Source organism: Phyllostomus discolor, chromosome 11, assembly GCF_004126475.2.
Source record: "Phyllostomus discolor isolate MPI-MPIP mPhyDis1 chromosome 11, mPhyDis1.pri.v3, whole genome shotgun sequence".
In the NCBI taxonomy this organism is placed as follows: domain Eukaryota; kingdom Metazoa; phylum Chordata; class Mammalia; order Chiroptera; family Phyllostomidae; genus Phyllostomus; species Phyllostomus discolor.
This window is the reverse complement of record NC_040913.2, coordinates 3,537,095-3,565,015: the sequence shown is the minus strand read 5'-3', so window position 1 is coordinate 3,565,015 and position 27,921 is coordinate 3,537,095. Positions and strand designations below refer to the sequence as shown.

At 52.9% G+C, this 27,921-nt stretch overlaps 1 protein-coding gene across 3 annotated transcripts in view; it reads left to right on the top strand.

The window, feature by feature from the left end:
• Window positions 1–27,921, top strand: part of SACS (sacsin molecular chaperone) — a 59,530-nt gene that overhangs the window by 6,836 nt on the left and 24,773 nt on the right. For 2 of the 3 annotated variants that reach the window (XM_028527065.2, XM_036011200.1), the window contains exons 2-6: window positions 11,616–11,766; window positions 17,724–17,811; window positions 18,681–18,766; window positions 21,715–21,826; window positions 22,888–23,034. In XM_028527065.2, coding sequence (XP_028382866.2) covers window positions 11,616–11,766; window positions 17,724–17,811; window positions 18,681–18,766; window positions 21,715–21,826; window positions 22,888–23,034 — 584 coding nt within the window. Of the gene's footprint in view, window positions 1–11,292; window positions 11,488–11,615; window positions 11,767–17,723; window positions 17,812–18,680; window positions 18,767–21,714; window positions 21,827–22,887; window positions 23,035–27,921 lie in introns of those variants that run through there. The other variant, XM_036011201.1, reaches the window with a different exon arrangement.

The following is a 27,921-nucleotide window of genomic DNA, read 5'->3' as shown; positions in this document are numbered from 1 at the left end:
TCTTTAATGTGCATTGCTCACCCACTATATTTACAAAGATGATAGAAATAGTGAGCAATCAAAGGACTCATTTAGATTTGGATTTGAGTGAATTCTGAAAAACATGTACATTGGACTATTAGATGCTTCCTTTACTCAAGAATTTATAACCTTGGAGCTTCAGGAATATTCATTTTTATACACAGTGAGTAAAGAGACATCTTCTTGTTCCATTTTATAACTAACTTATCCAATGAAATCCTATCAAGAGAAAATTTGAAATGGTTTAGGACATTAGCAAAATGTAGGGTTTTACCAGATGAAGTTTGTATTGAGTTGTAGCACTCATATAAAATCCAGTTTTGCCTTCTTTTTATGGATTCCTTCCCAGCTTTCCATAAAAAACTTTGCTGACCTATTTCTGACCAGCATGTCCTTGGTGTCCCCTCCAGCAGAGGTGGCCTGCCAGCTGCTGTCATCGCTCTCCCAGACAGCCACCGCGTGCGACCATTCACACACCCTCCCACCTGAGGAAGGCTGTCACGGGCTCTTCCTATACTGTAATGTGAAATTTAAAAGGTGTTACTTTTGCCCTGACTGGTGTGGCTCAGTGGATTGAGCTCCGCCTGCGAACCAAAGGGTCTCCTGTTCGATTCCCAGTCACGGCGCATGCCTGGGTTGCAGGCCAGGTCTCCAGCAGGGGGCATGTGAGAGGCAACCTCACAATGATGCTTCTCTCCCTCTCTCCTTCCCTTCCCCCCTCTCTAAAAATAAATAAATAAATAAACCTTTTTTAATAAACAAATAGAAGGTATTATTTTGCACAAAATCACAGGCCTGCAAGCTTGTGGATACGGTCTCTAGGGTTCGTATCTCCAAGTTAGCGAGGCGCTGTCCCGGCCCAGAGACGAAACGGTGGCTCTCCTTAGAGCTGCTCACTGACCCCACCTCTCCGGGCCTGGGCGTGTACAAACGGGAGATGTAAGAGTGGGCTGCTTTACTTGAAGAAATCTTTTTTTTTAAGATTTTATTTATTTATTTTTAGAGAGAGAAGGGAGGGAGGGGGAGAGAGAGAGAGAGAGAGAGAGAGAGAAACATCAATGTGTGGTTGCTGGAGGTTATGGCCTGCAACCCACAACCCAGGCATGTACCCTGGCTGGGAATCGAACCTGCGACACTTCGGTTTGCAGCCCGTGCTTAATCCACTAGGCTATGCCAGCCAGGGCTTACTTGAAAAAATCTTTAGTGAATATAAGCAAGACATTGTCAAATAAAATTTGACAAAAATAAATAAGATGCCCTTTGCTTTGCCTTTTACACAGAAGCTCATCTTCACAAACACTTTTGAGCAGAGGATGTTTCTTGTTTAATCAGATTATGGCCCAGGGATCCTATCTGAGACATTGTGTCAAAGCTAAATAAAGGAGAGGGCGTTTTTGCACAAGGAACTCAACCGCCATAATGAACTGAATAGAAGTGGTTAATTGGAAAATCTCCTCTTTAGTCTGGAATGCCTGTACCTCTACTCTGTAGTCCGTCTTTGTATATTTATCGTATCCATTTAGAAGCATTTTCCAGTATGGGGGCGGGGGTCCTGCATGCCGCCTGCATCCGGCCAGATGGTGACACGGCCACGCGCTTGAAAGTACAAGCTGATGCTGAGCTCTTCGGCGAGAACATGGGACCCCGTTGTCCCCAGGCAGGCTGAGCGGGCGTGATTTTCAGAAGCTCCAGCAAAGCAGAAACTGGGCGAAAACCTGGGGGCCAGTTTTGACACTTGCATTTGCAAGAAACTCTCCCTTGACAAACTGCTTTCCCCTCTGGGTCTGAATCCTGACTTACAGCCGTGGCTGGCGATGTCTCCTTTGCAGGTTTATCGGGGAATTAAAACTAGCAGTGGGCGTGGAGGGGCGGACGTGTCGTTGGTGAAGGCATGACGAGGTGAGGAGAAAATGAAGTTCTAGGTGTGAACACAGAGACACCCGGGACGATGCCCGAGGAAGGGGCACTGGGGTTTCTCTTCCAGGGTGCAGGGGGACTGAGGTGGGGCCCGGCTGAGAGGTGGGGTCGGTGACAATGTGACAGATTGGCTGCGTTTGCTCGGGGATGCAGACAGGAAAGCCCAGAGCTCCTTCCAGAGGCAGAGCCAAGCAGGGATGCGGGCTCCCCCCTGACTGGGGGGTGAGGCCAGCCGTGGTGCCGGCCCAGGAGAGCCTGGCGGGGAGGACAGTACTTGGGCATCTCAGTACCTGCCGACTTAGGGAGGTTTCCTTTATTCCCAGCTCTTCCCTTTTTTAAAGATTTTATTTATTTATTTTTAGAGAGGGAGGGGAGGGGGAGAGAGAGAGAGAGAGAGAGAAACATCAATGTGTGGCTGCTGGGGGTCATGGCCTGCAACCCAGGAATGTGCCCTGACTGGGAATCGAACCTGCGACACTTGGGTTCGCAGCCCGAGCTCAATCCACTGAGCTACGCCAGCCAGGGCTGCACTTCCCTTTTTACGGGGAAATTCTGTGTGTGTATCGCCCCATTCCTGGAGCCCCTTACGGACAGTGGGGCTGCTGTTATCACTCTATCCTTGATTTCTGAGCACCTGTGTGCAGAACACGCACAGTCGGTGTTAGCGAACTCAGTGGAGCGGGGGGAGCGGTGGAGAAAGGGGTGAGGCACGTTCGGAAAAGGCGGCGAAGTTGAGATGAAGGGGTTAAGAGTACCCAACACACCCTTTGCCTGATTCCCGTTTCTTTTCTTTTCTTTTTCTGGCCTTGGTCTTGACTGTTCAGATGCCAAAGCAAGACAGAGGGGTGAAGAAAGAATTTAAGAATGAGAATAAAAGAGGATTCCTGATATCTTGTAATTCTTGTAACACCCCCAGACAGTGCATAGTGAGTGTGACCTCTTTGTCATGTGAGCAGACAGGCACCTCCTTGGTCCGTGACCACCCAGCTTGACCCGGCCGTAACCCTAGGCGGGAGGTGTCATCAGTCCAGGTGAACAGGTGAGAACTCGGAGCTGGGAGCAGTGGTGGCCCGCCCAGCCGGCAGACAGCCGTGAGGGCCGAGGGGTGGGGGTGGGGAGGGGCGCGGGGTCATATTCTCAATTCACTGCTGCACAGGGGCAGAGGGCACAGGAGCAGAGGGCACAGGGGCAGAGGGCACAGGGGCAGAGGACGGAGACGGGCAGGCAGCGAGGAACTCGGGAAAGTAAAGGACAAAGCAGAACAATGAACTGCCTGGACCAGGAGCAACAGTCTAAAGAAACAAAAACCAAAAACCAGGTGCATTATAGGACTTGTCGCTCGTACTATTCCCTTTTACGTTCAATACAATCGGTTTCATAGGTTTGAGTCCTGAGTGTCCCGCTGTTGTGTCGAGGCCGGAGACTCCGTCCGAACGTTCTCATGACGGCCACGCGATGAGTTCATTTTCATGTTCGCACGGCTCTAGCCCGCCCTCGCTGTCTGTATATATTCTACCACATGTTCCATGCTCACACCAAGGTCGTGACAAATGGGAAAGGAATTCGCAAACCACGTGTGGTTTCATTATTCCCCGAAACGGGTGACGCGGCTCAGGCTGTGTGGCCCTGGGTGCAGCCGCGGGCCTGAGTCATTTTCTTTCCTTCCTAAGGCAGAGTCCGGTAGGATGACTCAGTCGGCATCTGGGAGCGTGACTACCCAGGGGCCTCGCCGGTTACTTTTGCTTTGGCAAAGCTGCTTTTGAACCATCTGGGGGTTTTGGCAACCAGGCCACGAGCTCTCGTTCGAATTAACAATAGACCCAAAAGCTGCATGTGAGTTTTGTGCCATCCTGTCCCCTGACGACTCCTACGGCACTTCAGGGAGTTCGTGACGCCCGCTCCGGGAGGAGAGGCAGGCATGCTATTTCAGAAACGTGACGTCACTCCCCAGAGCATGCTCCAGGCAACTAAAAATAAACGCGGAGCCGTTCTGGTCCACATCAGGGCAAAGGGAGGGAAGCTGTGTCAGTGTGTCCCATTGTTCAGTGGCTGTGGCCCGCGGGTGAGTGCCGCCTGGCCCACAGGCGCTGCCCGCCGGCGGGAGGCTGGTCATCCTTTCCCGGAGGCAGTTGTCTCAGGCTTTGCAGGCGGAGCTGGGGACCGTGCATCCTGTCCTCAGCCAGCAGGAGGCAGGAGACGCCCCGGAGCACACATCTGGGAGGAGGCCTGGGGAGCTGGAGTCTGAAGGAGGAGGGACAGGGAGGGAGGGAGGGGGGTGCCGCCGCCCCCGCCCCCCACATCCGACACCAGGGCGCCCTCTGATGCCGCAGCGTGCCTGTGCCCACGCCTCCCAGTCCTCAGCACCCGCGCATTCAGCCTGCCGCGTAGGGGAACTCGGGTGCTGAGCCCCGGGGGTGCAGGGGCTGAGGGTGGCTGCCCAGGCCACGTGGGGGAGCTTGTGGGCTCGTGGAGCCCAGCGCAGAAGGTGGGCTGCGGGTGGGGAGAGTCAACTACGGGGCAGTAGAGAGAACCGAGAGTGAAGAGCGGAGCCCAGTGGTCTCCCAGGAAGCGTGCGTCTGTCCTGTTTCTGTGTGTCCGTGCAGGAGCCACGGTGTCAGTTCCCCGAGGGCGTCAGCTGGGAGTTCTCATCCAATTTTAGGCGTCTTCGTTAAAGAGATACGATGTGATGGTGACCTCGTTCGCCCACTCTGCAGGCGGTCACTAGCCCTGGGCAGGAAGCCAAAGGGTCAGGACCTGTTCGCTAACCCCCCTGGCAATGAGGGGCCCAGCAGACCGAGCACGGGACGCAGCACGCAGGCTCTCCGGGCGAGACAGCGCACCACTGGCCCGAGCACGGGAGCTGCTTGGCAGCCAGCGGGAGGTGGGGCGTCAGGTGGGGCGGTCCGAGGACCAGGAAACCGGGACGGGAGCGAGGGGCCCGGGGGTGGGAGCCCAGGGGGCAGGCAGAGCCGGCACTCACACTTTTGTGCGCTCAGCCGCACTTCCGGAGTGCTGGCGGCGAGCTGGACAGACAGCAGCTTCGCTGTCCTGGATGAACGGGACAGCAGGTTGAGATGAACGTCGCACAGGTAAACCACTGACGATCGGAAGGTGGTCGGTGCAGTGGGGAGGGATAAGGTCATTTAAGGGGGATGGAAGCACTGGGGATGGCTGGGGGGGTGTGGCTGTTGTTTAAAGGCGGTTGGGAAGCCCTCCTGAAGGAGACATTTAGTGCAGCCATCAACCAGGGAGGGAGTAGGAACTGCCACTGGATAAGATCGTCCCAAACAAAGGGAAGGGCAAGTGCAAAGGCCCTGGGGCAGGGGAGTGGCTTGGTGTTCAAGAGCAAAGGTTGCCCAGTGTCCTTGGGCGGAAGGAGCCAGGGGCGGGGAGGCAGGACCCAGCGGGCAGTGAGTGGGGAAGAGAAGGGGACCCTGGCTTCCTCTCTGAGTGCCTTTGGGAGCCACTGGGACCCGATGACAGCTCATCTTCAGCTTCCCACTTTCCCTTGATTTGCCCCAGCTGCTGCAGCCACACATTCTTCAAGGCCCCGAGTGCCACCTGCAGACTTCTCTCCTGGTTTCATTCACACATTGGGTCACCAATCCCTGTCTCATGTAGTCGCGTCTGAACGCGCAACTGTTTGTGAAAACAGCATTTGTCTTTGAACAGTTGTTCCCAGGAAGGCCTAGGAGAGGGAAGAGGAGATGCCAGATGCCAGGGCAGGTGGGTGGTGGGAGGGCTGGGCGAGGCAGAGGGAAGGGGAGGGAGTGACCCAAAAAGAAAGAGGGTGGAGAACCAGCAAGCCGATGTAGGAAAATGTATTGTCATGTTCTTTCAAGGTCAAGTGCCTCTGATCGAACGTCGTGATGGAGGGTTTTATCAAACATAGCAAGATAAGTAATGCTGGATAAGGAGGAGAAGGCTGTCCATGAAATTAGCACAGAGATGCATGCCTTTCTGCAGGTTGTGGTGACAATGGTGTCACCTAACATGCCATCCTGCAGGGCTGTCCTGGGTCCGCCCCTCTCCCCTCATTGCTATGCATAGTGACAGGGAATGTTTCAGGGCGTGACAGCAGACAGCTGTGTGGAATCTGTCCGGGCGGGGACAGCTGACCGTCCTGCGGCTGCTCCCATCGGCGATAACGGTGCATTCCAACCCCGAGTCACAAAGACACCCAGTGTGTCAACAGAACAGTGCACGTGCCCGGCACACGTGCAGTCGTGGGCACGTGCACACCAGCTGCCAGCAGGGAAGAGGGGCAACAAATGAAGTGCGTCCCCTTGAAGCAGCAGCACTCGCTGGGTGAGCTGGAAAACAAAGCCAGTGTGAAACAGGACACTTGTCCGCGGGTGGACAAGAAAGCTTCAGTTTATAGGCAGTTCGATGGACCCTAGAAGAGCTAGTCTTTAGAAACCTGGGGAGCGGGCAGAATAGTTAGGGTTCCGAGTGGAGCAGCGGCTGAGTGTAAGCACTGGACGCAGAGTCGCAGTAAGAACGTGAGGGGAGGCAAAGGGAATGCACTAGGACCGCGCACTGTCTCTTACGTGGAGCAGAACCTGCTCATCCTTACAACCTGCACTCCGTCCGGTGAGGGTTGTGTGCTCTCAGACGCCAGATCACCCTGAAGGTCTGCTTTCTCACCGGCGGTGGCTGGTCCTCTCCCCAGACGACCCCCGTGGAATCCAGCGCCGCACCCCTGTCCTCTTCTGCCCCCTCCCCCCCATGTTCCATCACAGGGCTTACTTCCACTTTGCGTACTGTTAACCTGTGCATTTTCCCCGCCTCCCCGTCATGAAAACATCAGTCTCCTAGGAGCTGGCTGTTGCTGGATTAACCGCTATAGTTCTGGCATACTAGGGTATCTGAACTTCGAATTCATAAATACATATCTCACAGGTATTTTTGCTGATTTGCATGTTATTTACGTTATTTCTTCTCTTGAGCTCTATGAGAACATAATCTGAATTGTTCTGATGACTAATGTCTATCCGGGGTAAAAACAAAATAGGGATTAAATGAAGTGCGTCCCATTGCAGCTTTGACAGGGGTGTTTGTATACCCGAGTGTTTGGGACACAGCCCCGCCCTCAGGGACACGGTCACTCAGGGCCTGAGGACGGGTCCCCTGGCTGAGACCCCCTGAGGCCGAGCAGCGAGGGGAGAGGGGTTTGGCAGAGATTTCTCCGGAGGGAGATGTTGCCGCGGGGACAGGGTAGCGGGCTCACGCCTTCCCACCCGGCCTGAGGCGGCACTCAGGGCCCGCGAGGCCTGGGCTCACAGAACAGTGTCTACAGCGCCCCCATGCGGCCGCAGGGACATGGCTGTAACATCGGCCTGCGCTGGTCCAGCTGGGTGGGTGAGGGACCGGAGAGAACGTTCCAGAGAACACAGCTGAACTAAGCTGCAGGACGTCAGGTTAGCGTTGAACTGGCGCCTCTTCCGTGGGGTCCACTCCGGGGGCCCGGGCCCAGAGCCGCGAGGAGGAGGGGGAATGCGGGACTGACTCCTCCAGGCTGTGGGAGGAGGCGTGATGCACCACTCGGTACAGAAGTGCATTCAGCCGAATAGGAGGACCTTCGCAAAGTCCGCTGTGACGGGACTTTTCAAAGAGCCCCAGGGGAGAGAGAATGAGCTTGCCCACCTGCCAGACCCGCAGGGCTCCAGGCCACCCAGCCGGGTAGGAACAGCCCATCCTCCTGCCTTTCGGTCTCCGTGGTTTTGGTCTGTGTGGGTCAGATTCCAGCTCCTATTTGGGGAAGTCGGGAGAGAGCAGAGGCGGCCTGCTCTTCCCTTCTGGGAGGCAGGGAGCCTGTGACTGCAGGCCTCAGCTGGGTGGGTGTGGGGGTGGGGGGGGCTGGGGCAGGGGCGGGCAGGGACATGGCAGCAGCAAGGAGGAAGCTGACCTTCCCATGAACATTGGAGGTTGGGATTTATTGAATGATCTCGGATGCTCTTAGTCCAATTTTAGAATTGCAATTACGTTTTGTACCGTAAAGCGACCTGAGGGCTGTGGTTATGTAAGAGCGAGCAGAAAAATTGTGGGAGTGCCCGGATTCCCGTTCCAAAGCCACGAAAGGAGATTCCTTGCAGGAAATAGCATCCCCCCCATCCACGATTTTTTAAAATTTTTATTTTATTTTTTTTAAGATTTTATTTATTTTTAGGGAGGGAAGGGAGGGAGACAGAGAGAGAGAGAGAGAGAAACATCAATGTGTGGTTGCTGGGGGCCGTGGCCTGCAGCCCAGGCATGTGCCCTGGCTGGGAATCGAACCTGCGACACTTTGGTTCGCAGCCTGCACTCAATCCACTGAGCTACGCCAGCCAGGCACAATTCTTTTTAAAAAATGGGTCTTGACATGCCACGAATTACGCTTTAAAAATCTCACCCGTTACATTGTCTTCTAATATTTCTGCAGACACTTGACAAATAATTTGCCACATCCGAGGTGAGAGCCATGGTGGAGAGCGTGTTGCAGGCTCTTCCCTTCTCACTTCCCTTCTCTCTAAAAATAAATAAGTAAAATCTATTAAAAAATTTTAAAAAGAAAGAAACACTGGGGCGAGTTAAAACAGGGGTCACCAGAAGGAATAACATTGTTTGCTGCTTCTGTTGTGTTCAGTCCAACTTGTCCAATAAAACAATTTTATCTGTCCATCTGTATGACTGAAATGGGCTCCAGGGATAACTGGGTGACTCCCCACTTCCTCCTGAACTTGAGCTCACTCTAAAAGAAGGGACTGGAGTTGTGTCTTCTCACGATCATGCATTTGATAATATGCTCCTCAAGACAGGACCAAGGCTCAGCTAAACATTTCTTACAACTTTTACAAATTTTCTTCTCATCCTAAAGAGTGGTAAAAGTTGATGGACAAAGGTATTTACTGACGTTTGTGAACTTCTGAAAAATTAAAATACCCCTGTAAGTTCAACAACCTAAGATATGTCTTCTCAATGGAAAATTAAGCAGTTATTAGACATGAGATTTCTACAGTTACAATGATGTTGAAATACTATGTACCCACAGTATACAAGTACTTGCATCCTATAAAAACTCTTAAAATAATGGTAATATATTAAAGTGTTTTTGTATTGGGGTCTTGGAAGTATGAATAATGTTTGAGCTTCTTTCTAGATTTTTGTATCAGTCAGATATTCATTCCTTCTTTTCTACTTCTCTCCTTTTCCCCTTCCTTCCTCCCTTCCTTCCTTCCTTCCTTCCTTCCATTTACTGAGCTCCTATTTGATGTCAGAGCCCCATCTCAGATGTGGAAGCCATAGTAAACACCCCCCCCCCACCAATCCCACATCTGATTTTGTGGCAGGTTGGGGGATGGATTGGATTGGGGATAAGTGAGACTGGAGAACAGGCTGGAAGCGAAGGTACCGAGTCCAGGCCGCAGACGTTGGGAGCACGAATCACACCAGTCGCTCTGCCCTGCCACTTCTCACAGCAGCTCTTTCTGGGTAATGTCACCTTCCTGTTTCAGGCTTCTGCTCACATGTGACTTCTCCCAAAGGAGTTCTAGCTCCTTTAGTCTCTTACCTGGTCCTGCCTGACTCCCACCCCCTTTTTTAAATAGTGCTTATCCCTACCCGGCTGATGGCATAGGTCTGGTGTAGGAACGGATGTACTATTGGTCTATTTGTTTACAGTTGTGTTTCTTTCCTAGAATATAAGCACGCAATAGGAACTCTGCTGTTTGGTGCTGTATTCCTATCACTTAGAAATGTGTCCATTTGGGGCATAGGAAAGCCTTAATAAATATTATCTGAATGATTAAACAAACGATGGCTGAATCTATATTTTTAGCTTGGGCATCTCTCCTGAGCTCCAGATTTGTAGGTCTCATGCCAACTAAGGGACCTTTTAACGGTTCGCCTTAAAGTGAATCCTGAGTATCTTTGAATTCCAGATGTTCAAAGCTTCTTATGACAGGCCTCTTTCCCCAACCACATCTGGTTCTTGTGGCAGCCTCTCCTTCAAGATCATTTGTTTGTCTCCCAAGTGATCCACTCAACACATAGGTTCCTCCTGCACCACTTCCAGGAGAGCGCATGAGGAAGCAGGTAGATGGAGGTGTCAAAGGAGTTAGGTGGGAGAGATGGTTCTGGGGTCGGTGTGTCATGGCGCGGTAGCAAGGAGTGACCGCTCATACTCTCTCTACTTGTTGGTACTGTAATGGCTTTGCTTGAGCAGCCTCATCTCATTGCGGGTTTCCTGGCCTGATGTCTATATTGAAATAGCACATTCTCTTCTGACTGGTGAAACGTGCTCACTTGTTCTAAGTCGGAAAGACCCGCACAATGTAAAGCATTCTCCCTTTTAAATGTGGTTACGAGAAAGGGATGGGACCGCTGTGAGGACATTCTGCGTACTTATTACTGATAATATTATTTGATGGGGGAGGGGGAGAAGAGGTCATTGAAAAACAGTAATGAATACAATTTGGGCGTGTCCATACTAAAGTTTAATTCTATTCAGGGTACCCAAACAATAAGCATGCATGTTGACTTGTTCAGATCATAACCTTTAAGTTGTTTTTAATAGACGTTGCCATTTTTTTCTGCTGTGTGTCTCATTCATACGTATGAGAAATAAACCAGAGGAAAGGCCACTCTCTGAAGCTTCATCAAACCACACGCGCTTTCAAATTACAAGGCAACACCAGTTACGCCGGGGCCGTCTCGTAAACTCTGCGGCTCAGGTTTCTGATTTCAAGGAGCTCGGAAGCGTGATGGAAAAACTTAGGGCACCCACCAAACAGTATTGCTAAAATAAATCACGTGTGTACTTTAACATGTCATAGGATGTTTTTACGTGTATTCTCACCTGTAACTTTCCTACTGGCACTCCTTCGTCCTGCAGACTGAATCACTGAGCCTACTTTTGTGCCTTAAAAACTACAGGAAATGAAACCGAGGGAGACACTTGGGTTTTGCAATCCCCACGTTCCCCTCCTGTACCTAAGAGGGTAAATCTCGTGTGGAGACGCTTCCAGAGATTAGCAGTCATTAGAGCTGAAGGGGCCGGAGGTCCCAGTGCATGCTGAACGCCGTCAGGGGAAATACCCATCTCCAAACGCACCGTTGCGTACCCAACGTGGTTAAGCGTTCGAGGGTGTGCAGGCACTGCAGGAGTGGGCGGGGCGAGGCGGGTGGGGCGGGGCCAGGAGGGCCTGGCGGATTCCAGGCCGCTGGTCCAGGAGGGGCGGGGCCTGGCGGGGCGGGGCCTGGAGGGCGGGGCGAGCGCTCCGCTAACGGTCCTTGCAGGCGGGCGCGTGCCCGCCGGGGCCCTTGCCGGCCTGGAGCGCGCCGCCGCCGCCGCCTCCGTCGGCTCCTCCCGCGCGCGGCCACGGCTTCCTCTCGCGTTTCCACCGCGGCGCCGGGGGCTGCGGCCGAGCACGGCGGGGCGGCGCCTGTGTGCACCATGAGGATCCCGCCCTCCGGGCCCGCGCCGAGTGTCTCGGTGCCGCAGGGCGGGCAGTGACCCGGCGCCCGCGCGCTGGGGCGGACGCGGGCCTGGAGTCAGGCGATGGGGGACAGGTAACGCGGGCCGGGCCCAGCGCCGCGAGGGTCCCCGCCACCAAGACCCCGGGAAGTGGGGCGCGTGTTGGATGGGCGCAGGCCCCCCCTCGTGGTCCCCACTGAGGGTCCCTTTGCCTTTTGCGCAGGTGGCTGCGGGTGACCGTCCTCCCCGGCTGCGTGGGCTGCAGGACCGTGGCCGTCCTGGAGTCCTGGACAGTGCGGGACATCAAGGAGCGCATCCGGGCGGAGACCGGCTTCCCGGCGTCGGAGCAGCGGCTGTGGCTCGGCGACAGGGAGGTAGGGCCGGGTCCCCTCGTCCTAGCGGGAAGGTGGGCCTGCCCTCGGTAGGCTTGCCGGCAGGGAGGCGGCATGGGTTTATTCTTGTGTCATTAAGTGGTCACCCTGGAAATAATGCTTTGCACTTAACGTGAGTGAGCACGACATGGGTGTATTCCTGTCATTGTAAGTTTTACTGATTTACCATTCAACTTTGCAATCCCCCCGGCCCCATTTTGTCTGAATCTTCACTTCCTGAAATTAAGATACTTTTTGATGTGCATTATAACCAGAGGGTGTTTTGCTTTGTTTTGTTTTGTTTTGTTTCCTTGTTTAGAGACATCATTCAAGTGACTTAATCATTACTCATATTTTTCTAATGGTTATGCATTGAACACTGATAAATATCTTAACTTTTTTATGTTGTAGAAGTACCCCCCCAGTTTTGAATCACAAAAATTTAGACCGAAAGGATCTTAAGACATAATTTAATGAAGAAACTATTAGTTTGAGGAGTACATGTGTATTAAAACTTCTGAGATGGAAATGAATGACTTAGCAGATCAAAACTTTGGAAAAAGCCCTGGCTGGTGTAGCTCAGTGGAATTGATCATGGGCTGTGAACCAAAGTGTCACAGGTTTGATTCCCAGTCAGGGCACATGCCTGGGTTGCAGGCCACGGCCCCCAGCAACCGCCCATTGATGTTTCTCTCTCTCTCTCTCTCTTTCTCCCTCCCTTCCCTCTCTAAAAATAAGTAAATAAAATCTTTAATATTAAAAAAAAACTTTGGAAAAGAGGGGGTGTTTCATATCATTGTATGTATCCTTTAAGATGGATGAAAATACTTAAGGGAGGAGTTACGTGGAGACATATTAGAAATTAGCTTATTCTTTTATCCTAATAAATATATTTACTTTTTATGTGATAAAAGAACATCATTTCTAGGATTTAAAAGAGGCAAAAAAGAGTTGAACCGATACACAAGGAATACTTGAGCCATACAGAATGGCCCCTGTAGTATGAGATCTCATTGCTGTCCAGTGCAAATGTCGGTGAAGGATTTAGTACCTGTGATTTTTTAATCCCTCAGTGTAATCTTGACCCTCCATGTACCTGGGTCCGCTCTCTGGTCCTTGTGCAATTAGACCAGATCTCCCATTGCTCTGCTGTTTGTTCCTCTGTGGGCCGGCCCTCTGTGCTGGTTCCCCAGGGTGTTCGGTGGCATGCAGACACTGACTGAGAACTTGGGACAGAACCGGGGGGCAAAGCGCATCGTTCAAACTCTTTTTCTTTGGGTCTGCTTTGTCCATGTGTCCCCTGGGCGTGGTTGTCCCCAAGGGCTCCGTGTGGTGGGTCCTGACATTAGAAGCGTAACCGGAGGCGCGTGCCAAGCATCCATGTGTGATGGTGCACGTGGCAGCGGTTCAGACTGGTTCAGACTGAGCGGGTGGTCTGTCGGGGGTCTGGTTAGGAAACTTACCCGAAGAGGAGGTAGTGAGGCTCTAGACTATGCTTGCACAGGTACACTGAAAGGAAAGGATGCACAGGAGACCTGGAAAAATATAAAATTATGGCAGTTTGGTACCAAATGGATGGGGGGGGGGGGCGGAGCGGGGGTGGGGGTGGTGAGAAGAAGAAGAAGGCAGAAGGCCTTGGTAAGGATGCTCAGAAGCCTTGGGTGGGATCAGGAAAGTACCGGTGCAGTTAGCAGAGATGAACACGTACAGAGGGGACCTCACCTTGGAGGGAAGGTGGTGGGTGGCCAGTGTGCTCTGGCATGTGGTTCAGCTGGTGGAGGGCATAAAAGAAACCTCTAGGAAAATGCATGGAGAAGCAGGTGACCTAGATCCTGCTTCCAGTCCTGCCTGAGTAACAGAGGCTGCATTCTCTACCACATGGAATTCTGCTTCCTGTTTGTAGTCGGAACGGGATCAGTGGATTCCAGCCGGCTCTAGGGTCCCTGTCGGGTAGGGATCTAGACTGGGGGTGGTCGTTGGCAGACAGGCCCGCGCCTGAGGCTCACGGGAGAGGTGTCAGGGCCGCAGATGCAGTTTCGGGAAGTGCTTTTCCCACACATTTCTCCTGCTGCATTTCGTAAACGCACGAGGAAGAGGGTCAGCATTTACTGAGCAACTCGCTGCTCCACACGCTGTTCTGGGCACCTTGTGTATACACATCACCTCGCTCACCACTGAGAGCAGCCTCGTGAGGTCGTTGTTACAGCTCCACACCCCAGAGAAGTATCTGACGAGGACTGGGACCCAGGTCTGTCTGAGTCCAAAGTCGCTGGGCTTTCTACTGTTCCACACCAGAGAATCCGCTAGGGTGTCAGTTAAAAAAAAAAAAAGGTAAAGTTCTTTAAAACAGGAGAAGAGCTTATGCCCTTCAACATGACCTTTCGAGTGCAGGATGGAACTCCCCAGAAAACCCCGCAGAAGGCACAAGTCTCTGCTGACTCAGAGGAGGCAGGCGGCGACTTCCACCGTGTGGGCGAAGGTTGCGGTGCCAACCCGTGCCACCCCCGCAGGGGCACCTTTGTGTGTGCCGGTCTTCCCCAGGGGTGGCTGTCGTTTCCGTGCAGTCGGGAACCGCTGGCGGGAGTTCTAAGTACTTCACGGCAGGCAGGAAACAAAAGCTGTGGGCACCTCCTCGTCACTCACTGGTTCGGCTGGCATTGCACGGAGCAGCAGGCACCTGGTCCCCCGTCTTCTGGGGCACCTGCCGTCCTCTCTCTTCCTGTTGCTCCTTTGCTTCTCCTGGCCCGGAGGTGGCCTCTGTAAGTCCACCTGTAAGACCTCCTGACCCGAGCTGTTCCTGACAGCCGCGCACATGCGCGCCTGATCCGTTGTCTGCCCTGTGCCAAAGCGAGCGGGGTCTGCAGCATCACCTCACTTTCTGGCCTTTCGGTTGATCCAAGAGGCCCCTCCCGTCAGCTTCTGAATCTTGAAAACCTCCTTGTGTCCTCAACAACTGAACGAAGGAAGAAGAGTTGGGAGATCCAGATCGCAATTAATATTGTAGTCTTTGCTTCAGAATTCGGAGTTACTGTTTGATGGTAAATGAAACTGAGCATCTCTGAGGTGCTGAAGGGAGGCGGGGGTGGGCATGGGCAGAAATCCATGCGTTCAAATTATTTTTAGTCACTCTGTTTTAAAAACAGAATATAAAGACTGAAATGGACAATGTTTACAATTTCATTGCCTCTGGAGGTTAATGGGACCAGTGTCCCTTGGCCTGGTTGGCGGGATTTAAGGCCCAGGAAAGAATGAGGCCCGGGCAGAATCCTCCAGTCTCGGCGGACCGCGCTGCTGAGGTCACCTGCGTGGCTTGTGCTCTCTCTCTGGGAGAATCACGTCCCTAAGTAGGTCGCTGATAACAACCTACCGCAGGCTTCATTGTCAGGCTCGCTGGCGGGCTGCATCTGGTTTCACTACCTCGGCCTGCTCCACAGCTCCTTCCCTTCCCCGTCCTCTCGGGGACCTGGGAACTTCTCCGTGCATTATGGTTTTTCCTCCTTCCTCCCCTTCTGCCGTTCTGCCTTTCCATGTACCTTGGCTGTATGGAATTGGACTAGTAATCCTTGGTTCCCACATGGCTCTCTGTCAGTAGTTGATTAATTAACTAACAATACAAGGAACGACCGTAATGACATCATCCAGCCAGAGACCTAGAACACGGGTGATAGTTCATATTTCTCTCTTTGCTTCCCCTCCCCAGCCTGAGCACCAGGACCTCCTCCTCGCCCTCTGTGCTTATTGTTCTGTCGCCGTGTTTGTAGTTGCTTTAATGGTTCTATCGTGTGTATATATACACACTCACGTTTATGTGTGTGTGTGTGTGTGTGTCTGTTTGTATAACCTACCTATACAACCTGGACAGGATGCTGTTTGCTTTTATGCACTTTGTAAGAGGCTGCTTATTCTACACGTAGTAACCCAGAATCAGCTCTTCACACACAATATATGTTATGAATATGCATCCAAATATATGTGCAGTTTATTTAGATGATTTGTTTTTTATTGCTGTATAATATTCCATTATATCAATATGTCATAGAATTTTGGTTGTTTCTAAATTTTTGTTGTTAAAACAGTACTACTCTGGTTATTCTTTTAAAAACATTAAAATATATGTTTATTGATTTTAAAGAGAGAGGAAGGGGGAGAGAGAAACATCAATGTGAGAAACATCGATTGGTTGCCTCCCATATAGGCCCCGACCAGGAATTGAACCCACGACCTTTTGGTGTACGGGATGATGCTCCAACCAACTGAGCCACACCGGCCAGGGCATGACTTTCCTTATTCGTGTTTCCTGTGCAAAGAATTTCTACAGGCCTGCTGTAAGGTTCGGTGGGAGTATGTATAGAGGGTGCCCCATGCACTGGGAAGTGTGATGTGTTCAGACTGGGGTGTCAGAAACGGGCACTAGAATGAAGATGACGTGCATACCCATGGAGACTGTTATAAAAATCCAGGACACGTGGAGAGTCTGAACAGAGTGAGCAATCGGAGGTGGAGAACAAGCCGGCTCCGAGGAAGTTTCGGGGGGGTTTGCTGGGACGCAGAGATCAACTGGACGTGTGGTTTGCCGGGGGGGGGGGGGTACTTTTCCCAGCTTCCCCACAAAAGTGACGGATCGAAGGTGCCACCAGTCACTGACACACACAGTGAACGGTGAGAGACGGGTGGCGGCAGGACAGCTCTAACGCCACCGTGGGTAGGGGGAGCTATTGAGGCAACCCGAGGGTGCTGGGGCGATGGGGGCAGTAGGCAGTAGGAAACACCGCAGCCTTGACGTTTTGAACGAACCAGGGAAGGGACGAACCAGGGCTGCAGCCTGTGGGGCGCTGGCTGCAGACTGGACCGTCCCGGCGCCTGGCCGCCTGTGTTCCTCCTGCCGACGGCCCTGCCCCTCACGAGGGCAGGAGGGCACGATGTGCGGGGCCGTGACCCCCGGGGGTGGCATCACCGCGTGGCTCTTGAGGAATAAGGGGAATCATACAAAGCCAGCCCCAAGCGGTCACTCTTCAGTGTCGTTCCCCACTCCGTGTCGGAGACACGGGAGGCACAAAGGTGGCTCTCCAGGGAGCTCCTGAGTGACATCCGAGGACCGTTGACCTGCGAGGAGCCGCTCCGGAACGACACTGAAGAGTGACCGCTTGGGGCTGGCTTTGGATGAATCACCTTATTCCTCAAGAGCCACGCGGTGATGCCACCCCCGGGGGTCACGGCCCCGCACATCGTGCCCTCCTGCCCTCGTGAGGGGCAGGGCCGTCGGCAGGAGGAACACAGGCGGCCAGGCGCCGGGACGGTCCAGTCTGTAGCCAGCGCCCCACAGGCTGCAGCCCTGGTTCGTCCCTTCCTTTGGCGTGACACATTTCTCACGGCGGCATCTGCAGCCGTGTCTCCCAGACCGTGCTTCTTGGATCAGTGCCCTATAGGGTGCTCTTCAGACATAAATGGGAAAAAAATCCTTGCTCAAATTTGTGAAACACTGCCTAGTGTAATCCTCTCTCAGAAGGCTGCAATACCTTTTAGTATCTTAAATGTCCTAAAACCCAAATTATTCCAATTAATTTAACCCTTTTGTCCTCCACTACCTGCTGTCATCGCATGGAGCCGCTCTGTGAGCCGTGTGCTCTGGGGGTGCCGGTGCACTCTGGGGGTGCCGACCGCAGGATGACTCTGCTTCTGCCAGGGCCCTGATGCAGCTCACACGGCTCAAATCCTTGTCAAGTGGGAATATATGCGTCTTTCTTCATAATTATTTAAGGGGAAATCTTTTATATTTTCAAATAAAATTATTGACTGAATTTCTTTTCTTTGAAATATTCACTTCTCCTAGCAGCTTACTTCTTGATTGGAAAGGTTAAAAAGCATTATATCTTAAGTGAAAAACAATTATGGTGATGTTTTGTATTTACAGTGTCAGGACTATATTGTTTTTCATACGTTTTACTTATTTGTTTTTTCAGTTACCTGACTGGATCCAGGTTGGAGATCTGACTTCCAAAAATCGTCATCTGTTTGTAAACCTTCAATCAAAAGGCTTACAAGGGGGAGGTAAAACCTTGACTTTTCCGGGAGATTGGGCCGTTCTGAGTGGAACAGAGACCACGGTTTGCCGTGAAACGACAGTCTGTGACACGGGGGTGTGACGGGGGTGCTCAGGGCCAGAGCAGGGCGGGGGCGGGGGGTGCTGCTGAGTTACAGAAGTGGGGGGGGGTGCGAGTTTGTGGGACAGCGGGGGCGTGGGCTTGGTGGGCAGTTGTGCCAAAATGATGCGAATAAATGTATGGTGAAGATTTTGTTTGTTAAGCACAGATTTATTTTCCCTCATATCCAGATTTTATTTTTATTCTGTGCATCTGGGAGATTACTTCCCTCCCCCCGTTCTCCCTACACACTCCTGTCCCCTGCCCGAAGGTGACCTGGTCAGTCCGGTCTAAGGAGCTCTGGTTCAGAAAAGCCGAAGGCTGTTTGAACCAGACAGTGATGGGACTGTCAGGGTGCTGACCGTCTGAGCAGCCGGGACATCCACTGGGCTGGGGAGTGTTCACGGTGTCACGATCAGCACCATTGTCACTGGCTTATCAGCGAGCAGCGGAACACCGTTTATTCATTCTAGTGTTTTTGGAAAATAGCAACACCCCCCCAACCCCATGCTCTTTACTTTTGAATTAAGAATCTTTCGTGACAGTTAGTACATTTTTGAACGTATTTCTAAAGCGGGATTTGCAGCTCAGTGAGAAAGGTGGAGGTTTGACCAGGCTGAGCCTGCGCCCCGCCCCCCCCCCCCCCCCACCTCACCTTCAGTCCACAGGGCCCGTCCCCGGGGGCTGCAGTGCGGCACGGAGTTTCGCTTGTGGGGCTTTACTGTGTGTGGGAACCAGGTGACATGCCGGTCACAGGCCATGGCATCTTTATTTTAGGTCGATTTGGTCAAACGACCCCACCACTGGTGGATTTTCTCAAGGACATTTTGAGAAGATACCCGGAAGGAGGCCAGATCCTTAAGGTAGGGCATGTGCCGTGCACGTGTGTGACTTTGCTTTGTTTGTAAGACTGGGGCGGAGGAAAACGGCTTAGACGTGCGGTTAGTGTTCACATTCGTGAGCCTCCGTCCAGGTCGGAACGGCTGTGTGTGTCCTCGCTGGCTGGCGCGGGTGGAGAACGCAGCCGGTGCTCGCACGCACGGGAGGTCCCGGAGGCCGAGGAACCCGCCCACTGCTGTCGTGGAGCAGGGCCGCTCTGGAGCGCCGTCTGTGTTTTGTGACTCTGTGATGGGATTTCATGGAAAACGTTGTGCAGTGAGTGGCATTACAGGTCCACTGGCCGGCCACACGGGCGAAATGACACAAACCCGCGTGCAGGGGCTGCGAACGTGGGCTCACTTGGCCCCCAGATGGAGAGGGTTGCTGTGGGGGTGGATAACTGTTTCATTATTTAAAGCTATTTTTGATGTGTTCTTTTGGTTCGAATACATGTGTTAAAAAGCTGGACAACCATAAAAAAGCAATTATGGAAGATACTGCAAAGATTAGATTTTGTGTGCAAGCTTAATAAGAAGCCTCCTTACTTGTAAAAGTAGACCAGTTATTATGCAGTTTCCTTCCCATTAACTTATTTAGTGTTTATTATGTCTGATATCTTAGTCCTCGTTATATTTTCGAGTTTAGATGGTACATTTTTAGGAAATAAGGACTAAGTTTATTCAACTGGCCTTAAATAGTCGCTCTGACAGGCGCTGCTGGCTGAGGCTTGCGGCACCTTCTGTGATTTGGGTAACGACAGTGTGCCCTTCAGAACAGGCTTCGGTGGGTCACAGCAGGCTAATGTGCAAAACAGTTGTACATCGAGGTATTGGGAATGGGAAGGTGGGACGAGTGTGGTTATTGGGCTGGAACGGGGTGGAAAGGTGAGCAGGTGCATCCAGAAATGAAGGCGGGCTGGCGGTGACGGGGCAGAGCGCTGTCAGCCACCGGCGAGCGAGGCCCGAGCAGCGAACCAGGCGGCGGCTCCACAGGCCCTTTCACACCCTCACAGGTAGCGAGCAGCCGAGGCTGCGTCCCTGCCCCCTGCTCGCCGTGCGTACTTGTGTGCGGGCCGGCCGAACACGGGCGCGTCCTTGGCTGTTTCAGTGGAGTCCGACCGGGTTAGACTGAACGGGACCCTCAGGATCGCCCAGACTCGGACCGGCACTGGCACCAGCACCGTCTGTGACGCTGGCTGGCGGAGAGGTCCAGAGACGCTCGGACGACTTGCCCGAGGTCGGACGCAAACCGGCACGTTTACTGCCTCCTCTCAGCCTCGGTCCAAAGGAGACCCCGCTCTCTCTTTGTTCCACTTGAGACTGACAGTGGGGCCCGGGGACTTGGGCTTTGTCTCCAGTTTTCGTCATCTCTGCCCCCTTAAACACACGCACATCAAGAACAGACACCCAAATGAAAGCAGGGTCCAGCCTATCAAGTGTCTCTCTGGGCGAGTTAACATTGTATTTTGCTCCCTGTTAATTCTTATCCCTGTCTTTTGTGTCATAATAGCCTAATGTAAACAAGGTTGTTGCTGATTTTTAGGGATTCTGCTAGAATCAATACAGTAGGAGCTAGGTCTCAAAAACCCTGAGAACTAGGCGGCTGGGTGAGCAGGAGGAATCTGTGGTCCATAGGGCTACAGACAAGGCCCATCGGGGTGGGCAGCAGGTGGGTAGGGCTCCCCAACCTTTCGGGGTGCGCCCAGCGAACTACCTGCCTCGCCTGGTCTCAGGACTGGCTCCTCCGTTCCGCGCCGCCCCCTCACTCAGTCTTCCAGTCGCCTCGTCCCAGGTGGGTGCTGTGTCACCTTTGCTCTGATCCAGGCTTTGCTGCGGGCTTTGCGCTCTCTGGTCCTTGCCCAGTCCCACCCCAACCCCTCCCCCTGAGGTTTAGTGACACCGAGACGCCGGGAAAGCTAAAATGCAGTTCTCCCCAGAGTTAGAGGCTCCTGCATGTGATGATGCAGGGCGAACTGCTGTGTTTCCAAAGGCCCATCCACTTAAACAGGACCGCCTGCTCGGGTGTGCCCTAGTCTCGGCTCCTCCAGCCCCTTGTCACGTGTTGGCTTCTCTGCACTGTAGACAAGGTCTGGGGTGAACCGGGGGTGACACCTCTGGAGCGTGTTTCACGTACTGGGACTATGGGGTTGGCCCTGGGAGCCGGACTCGCATTGCCGGGTCTGGAGCTCCGGGCCCGATCTCGGCAGGTGTGCCCAAGTGCTGGGGGCTGTTGAGACGGGCGTTGTTTGAGGCTGCTGGTGGGTGTAAGCCTTGCAGTTTCTCCTTCCCTTCCTACGGGTAGAGCTTCGACTGCCCGTTCGCCCGTCACTCACCCATCCACCCACTCACCCAGCAAACAGCACCGCTACCTTTTCAGTGAAAGGAGGAAGTGCCGACCTCAAGAAACTCTCACCTTAGGGCAGGGAGGACATGTTCATATCTCAGGTTCGCAGGAGTGCAGCATACTGCACACATAGACTGATACACTTTTTTCTGAGAGAAGGGTACGCACATGGTAAATAAGGGTCTTCTTTGGTAACTGCTCGAGAAGGGTGCTGGTCCCGGACGACAGACGGTCTGTGCAGCGTTTGCAACGGGAGCTGTTCCTTTTGTAGGAAGGCTTTGGGTAGATTGTGAGTGAGAGGCAGAGTGGTCAATAGCCCCAGGATTTGTATTACAGGCAGGAGCAGCACGTTTGGAGGAACGTAGTGTAGGCATGTGTAGTTGCGGAAGGACTGCTCTTTTCACCCGCACACACAGCGTGTGTGACACTCACTCCCCGTGGCGCCCGCACCGGGTCTTACCGGTCACGACGCAAGTAGTGGGTTCTCCTACGGGAATGTAATTGCTGTTTAAATACTGCAGGTAAATATAAAGATGGGCAGTAGAGTCCTGTTTTATGAAATGTTATGTTTTGTGTATTTCTTGACTAGGAATTAATCCAGAATGCAGAAGATGCGGGGGCCACAGAAGTTAAATTTGTGTACGATGAAACCCAATACGGAACAGAGACCCTTTGGTCCAAAGACATGGCGCACTACCAGGGTAAGGCTCAACCTCCAGGATCAAGTTTTGTGTGCTAACAGGTGGTTTTGAGTGATTTGCAATATTCTGTCTAATGAACAGTCTAATTCCCACTCATACTTCACTCGTGGCATGTTGCATTCCACTTCTTCAGATGTGGGCAGGTGGGAGGAGGTTTCGGGGGTTCCGGAATGTTCTACATCCATTTGGCTGGATGCCACGCAGGTCTGTTCCTTTTGTAAGAATTCGTCGAGCTGTACACTCAGAACCTGGTGCTCTGCTGTGTGTACAAGGCATGGTAAAGGTAGGTTGCAGTTGTCTGTGGAAACTATCACAATGATTAATAATAACACAAGGATAATTCTGTTTCACGTGCTCACAGCTGCAAACCTACTCTCGCCCCACCCGGTGGGTGTGTGACGCTTCAGGAACGCTTTCGGGCGAAAGCGCTAGGTCCCTCCAAGTGTGGCGAGTTACTGTGGCTGCACACACTGAAGGGATAGTAGGGGCTCGGAGGGTGTGTCTCGCAAAGGGAGTGCCAGGAACGGTCCGTGCAGTTATCACTTTCCAAAGGAACTACTTGGAGACAGGGTTTTTTAAAGTATATAAGCAGTGCCTTGTAAGGTGATCATGAAGCTGATTTAGAGGATTGTTGTACACCTTTTGAAATAATACGTTAACAAGGTTTCCTCACGGAGAAAGTCTCCTTGGTATATTTACAGGCGATGTCGTTTGCAAGGAAACCTTAACGTGCTGTTTGGAAACCGGCCGTGCAGCGGTCCGCTGCCACTGGTTCCCTCGTTCGCTCTGCATTTTGGGCGTTTAAGTGCCGTAATGCCCTTGACTTCTCCTTTTCGAATGGCCAGCAGTGCTCTGTTACTTCTGCTGGTGGTTTTTACCGTCGATCTGTGTCTTGTTTCTGCTGTGAAAACCACTGGCATCACATGCGGGATTTGGTCGTCCCACCCCCTTCTTTCCCTTTTCCCGTCCCACGAGCCACTGTCTGCGGAGCGGGTGCCCGTGGGGACCGAGCCCCCTCGCGTGCCCCCCTCCTCACACGTGCGCGTGTGTCCCCGCCCCAGGCCCCGCTCTGTACGTGTACAACAACGCGGTGTTCACCCCCGAGGACTGGCACGGCATCCAGGAGATAGCGAGGAGCCGGAAGAAGGACGACCCCCTGAAGGTGGGAAGATTTGGAATCGGGTTCAACTCTGTCTATCACATCACAGGTACCGTCTTTGCTGTCAGCCATGGTATTGAAACTTATTTTAGCCTGTAGTGTGTCGTTTATTTGGTTAATTTCAGAGGTGATCTTGTTTTAAAAGGCATCTTTTCCAAACTTTTTGTCAGTGGCAAGAAGTATGTCAATGAAATATTGGTGTGTCTTGAGTTTTCAGAAGTTACCATGGTAACCACACCAAAGTTTCATCGTGTGATGCTAAACGTTAATGTCATCATGATGCAGTGCGATCGGTGTAATATATGAGGGGGGACCCCCCAAAAACTGGGATTATCTCCTAGACGGCAGGCGCCTTGTCCTACAGGCTGCCCCCGAAGGTGAGTGTTCCAGGAACCCATCTGTCTCAGTGCACCAGCTGGTGTTGTTGTGAGAGGCTGCGTTTGGCTTCAGTGAATGCTTTGTGAAGACTCTTTCGGTGCGTTTGCCCATTCCATGATGGGTGATTTACGGGCTCACCTGCCCACACCGCGCTGAGTGTTCGGCAGTTTTCGACCAAACACTACATGAGCCCCGTGCCCCGCCCCCTCTGTGTACCCAGTCTTGCCCGGAGCAACTTCTTTTTGTTTCCCTGGATGAAAAAAGTCCTCAAAGGGAAATGCTTTGCCAATGTGGAAGAGGTGAAACAAAAAATGGCAGAAGCACTAAAATGACACAGCCGTGGGAAAATCGTCTCGGCAGGTGCGCCGCCTCCAGTGGAGAGGACTTGGGAGGCGGCTGAGGTTCAAACCTGTGAGAGTAAACACAGTTTTTTATGAGTACATCCCAGGTTTTGGGGGGTCCCCCTTGTGTTAAGTCACTTACGTAGCTCTGGAAATGCCATAAAATTGTTACTCTAAGACATTTTACACTGACTGAAGATGTTTGGGTCGGGAAGACTTATTCTCATTTTCTTGTACATACGGTTAAATATCAGGGGGTGAGAGGGGAAGTGTAATAATGCCAGTGCTATGGAATCACTGACAAGGTCAGATGTTGGAGGCGACTCTGGTTTCTCTGCGTTTTTCTCATACAGATCTGCTCTTAAACTTACGAGTACTGTAAAGATGACTTTGAAATCATGTTTGAATCTGGGAAGAACGTGAAGTTTCTGTCTCAGAGCTGAAGTGGGAAACATGTGTAACCCGGCGTGGACACCTCTGGAGGTGTGCGCGTGCTGGCCTTTCAGAACCAAAGCCCTTAGTATTGGCTACACTTTGTGATCAAAAAATTTTATGGAATTGGCCCTCGTCAGAGTTCAGGTGCAAACTGGTGTGCATCTCGCATTTGCGGAGGGGGAGGCTGAGCGGCAGAGCTGCAGCCGTAGCTGGGGCGTGATGTAGCGTGTCGTCCTAACTGGGACACGCAGGGACTCTGTCTCCTCGGACAAGTGGCCTAAATTGGGACTGCCCGGGTGCGTGGGAGTAGGGTCACCCTCATGGTGGCCCAGTTCCATGAGCCTGTTCTTCTGCATTGCAGTTGCGTGATGATGTATTGTCTAATGTCGCATTAAGCAATATTACTTATACAATAAAATACTAACTTATAAATTATAATGTATAACTATTATGCACAAATATTGACATTCACATATTCAGCCGTTTGCAGAGTACGCCTCAGGGCAGTTTTAAAGTCCGTGGGGGCGCCCGGCGAATGGCCCGAGCCGGAGCCAGCTGTGCAAGGCGGGGGGAGCCGCCCGGCAGCGCCCAGCTGATGGCCGTGTGAGTGCTGTTCTCTGATCTGAGGGTGTGCGTGGGTGCGGCTCATGCTTCACAGCGGTCAGGCGTCTCTCTGGCGTCGTCTCAGTGACGGGAGGTGTGCACAGTCTGTGGTGGGCGCGTCACAGACCACGTTTGTGATCGGGGTTGCAGCGGGCTTGGCCGGCGCAACCTTCCCTGCTTAAAGCACCCGGGAGCTTCGGAGCTGGCGGCCGGGCTCACGGAGCCTGCAGCGGACGCCCACCCACAGTGTGGAAGGTGGGCTGTGCCGGAGCTGCATCCGCACGGAAGGTTAGTGCTGTGGTCCGCTCTCGAGGACCACCCTCGCATCCCACCCGGGACGGGTTTTCTGTGGGTGCGGTGCACCCACCACAGGGAGCGACCTCTCACGGACAAGCGAAGTCAGCGTTCAGGAGCAAGGCTGCCGGCTTCAGGTTCAAGACGGCGGAGTGGGAAGGTCCTGAGCCTGCCTCCTCTCGTGGACGCCAGGACTGCAACCGCGTGTAGGACGAGGGTCTCTGAGCCAGCCGAGGACCAGCGGACAGACTTCCCACAGCTACAGATGTAAGGTCGAAGCCACATCGAAACGGGGCAGGGACTATGCCTGGTCAGGTCCTCCCTGATCCCCACCCCCTGCAGTGGCTCACATGTGGGAGGGGTGTCACGGCCGCGGGGGTCACCCCCCCAGAGCAAAGGGTCCGAGCCCAGCCTGCTTGACCTGCAGCAGGAAGCAGGGCCCCCAGAACCTCGGGCTCCGCAAACCAGCGGGGCTCCCGTCTGGGGGAGCCAAAGGGCTGCAGGACGCCCCGGCTGCGCCCTCCCTGGGTCCCGGCACGGTGAAGGCGGCGCACTGACTGATTTCAGGGCGTGCGCTGGGGGCCCGGGGGTTTCGGAACTTGCTCTCCTGTCAGAGGTGGCCGTGGGGCCATCTTTCCCCCTCCACAACCTAGCTGGTCTGACGCGGGCGGGCGCCATCCCGGACACTGTCTGTTATTCTTGGTGACACTGCTCACCCTACGCTGGCATTTCCCTGAGGACACACCCAGGGCAGCGCCCCCCCGAAGCGCTCCTTCCCCGCCACACCCGGGGGGGGCGGCCTCGGTCGGCACCAGCACACGGCAGAGGCTCTGCCGCAGCGGGGCTGGGCCTTGCAGCCAGCCGCATCGCAGGCGCGCCCTGCGCACCAGCGAGCCCGCAGCGGTTGTGGCCCCGACTCACAGCAGCAGGCCAGGGGCCAGCCTTGCCGCCAGCGTGTCCAGAGTCATGGTCCAGCCACAACGGGAGGCCACACCAGTCCACCCTCTGGAGCACCTGGCTCTGGTGATGGCGGGGGGGGGTGGGGGGGTCACCTTCTAAATAAGGACCCACAGCACACTTTCTAAACTTCCAAATAAGGCCACTTTTCAAGACCAGGAGATTCAGCTGAGCTACCTAATACGACACATGGAAACAAACCAGCAAAATGAGGACAGAAAAGAATATGTTCCAAACACACAAACAAACAGGACAAAACCCCAGAAAAAGAGCTAAATGAAACTGAGGCAAACTGTCTGCTGGAGGAAGCGTTCGAAGTGACAGTTGTAAAGGTGCTCCTTCTGCTCCCCAGACAAGTGGGTGGACTCAGTGAGGACTTCAACAAGGAGACCAAAACGACAGAAAAGGACCCGTCAGAACCGGAGGGTGTAACAGCTGAAACGAACCACTGGAGGGGTCAGCAGCAAGTCCGGTGACGCAGACGAGTGGACCAGCCGTCAGGGAAACAGGGCCGTGGACGTCACCCAGGCGGAAGACCAGCAAGAAAACAGGATGAGAAAGATGGGAGACAGCACCCAGCGTACTGACACTAGAATGCAGGGTCCCAGCGGGAGAGCGAGATACAGGAGCGGACAGCCTATTTGAAGACGTGACGGCTGAAAACTCGCCCAACCTGCCAGAGTAAACACACATCCGAGTCCAGGAAGCACGGCATCCCAAACAGGATGAACCCAAAGGGACCCACAGCAAGACACAGGATGGCTAAGTTGTTTAAAGATAAATAGGGGATCTTAAAAGCCCCAATAAGTAAACCACTAGCTACATACAAGGGTATGCCCATAAGACTGTCAACTGACTTTTCAACAAAACTTTGCTGGCCAGAGGGGAATGGCATGATATATTCAACGTGATGAAAGGAAAAACCCTACAATCAAGAATGCCGTACCCAGCAAGGTTACCATTCAGAATCAGAGGGGAGATCAAGGTTTTCTCAGACAAGCAAAGCTAAAGGAGTTCATCACCACTAAACCAGCATTACAAGAAATGTCAAAGGGAATTCTTTAAGTGGGAAAGGCAAAAACTAGAAATAAGAAAATATATGAGAAAGTCTTACTGGTAAAGGAAACACATGGAAAGGTGGTAGACCAACCACTTACAAAGCTAGTATGAAAACAATTAAAATGCCAGTAAGCTCATACCTGTCAGTAATTACTTTACATGGAAGTACACTAAGTGCTCCATTGAAAACACACAGGCTGGCTGAATGGATAAAATTTTTAAAAAAGCAAGAGCCCTACAGAGACGGCCTGCGAGAGACTCCAGACGGAAAGACGCGCGGATACTGAGAGCGAAAAGGCGGAAGGTGTTTCATGAAAATGGAAATGAAAACAAGGAGAGAGGCGGGGATAGCAATCCTTGTATCAGACGAAATAGGCCTCAGAACAGAGGCTCCCTAACAAGAGACAAAGAAGGACCCCGCAATTCCACTCCGGGGGGCATAGCTGAAGAAAACGAGACAATGCCCAAAGACACGGCCCCCTGTGCGCTCTGCAGCGCTGTGTGCAGTAGCCGGGTCATTGAAGGTGCATGCACGCCCTCTGGAACATCCCTCAGCTGTGAAGAAGAGTGGAATCGTGCCATTTGCGACAACACGGCGAGACCTGGAGGGTATCGTGCTAAGTGAAGTAAGTCAGAGAGAGACAAGCTCTTTGTCATTTCACTGAGGGGTGGAGTCTGAAAGACCAAAGAAGTGAACAAGCAAAACAAACTGACCCACAGACACAGAAAAACTGTGAACTGCCAGAGCGTTGGGCGGGGGGTGGGCAGAAAGGTTAAGTGGAGCACGAGGGACAAACTTGTGGTTATAATATGTCACAGGATGTAAAGTACAACACGGAATAATCACGTCACAGGAACTCTGTATGGTC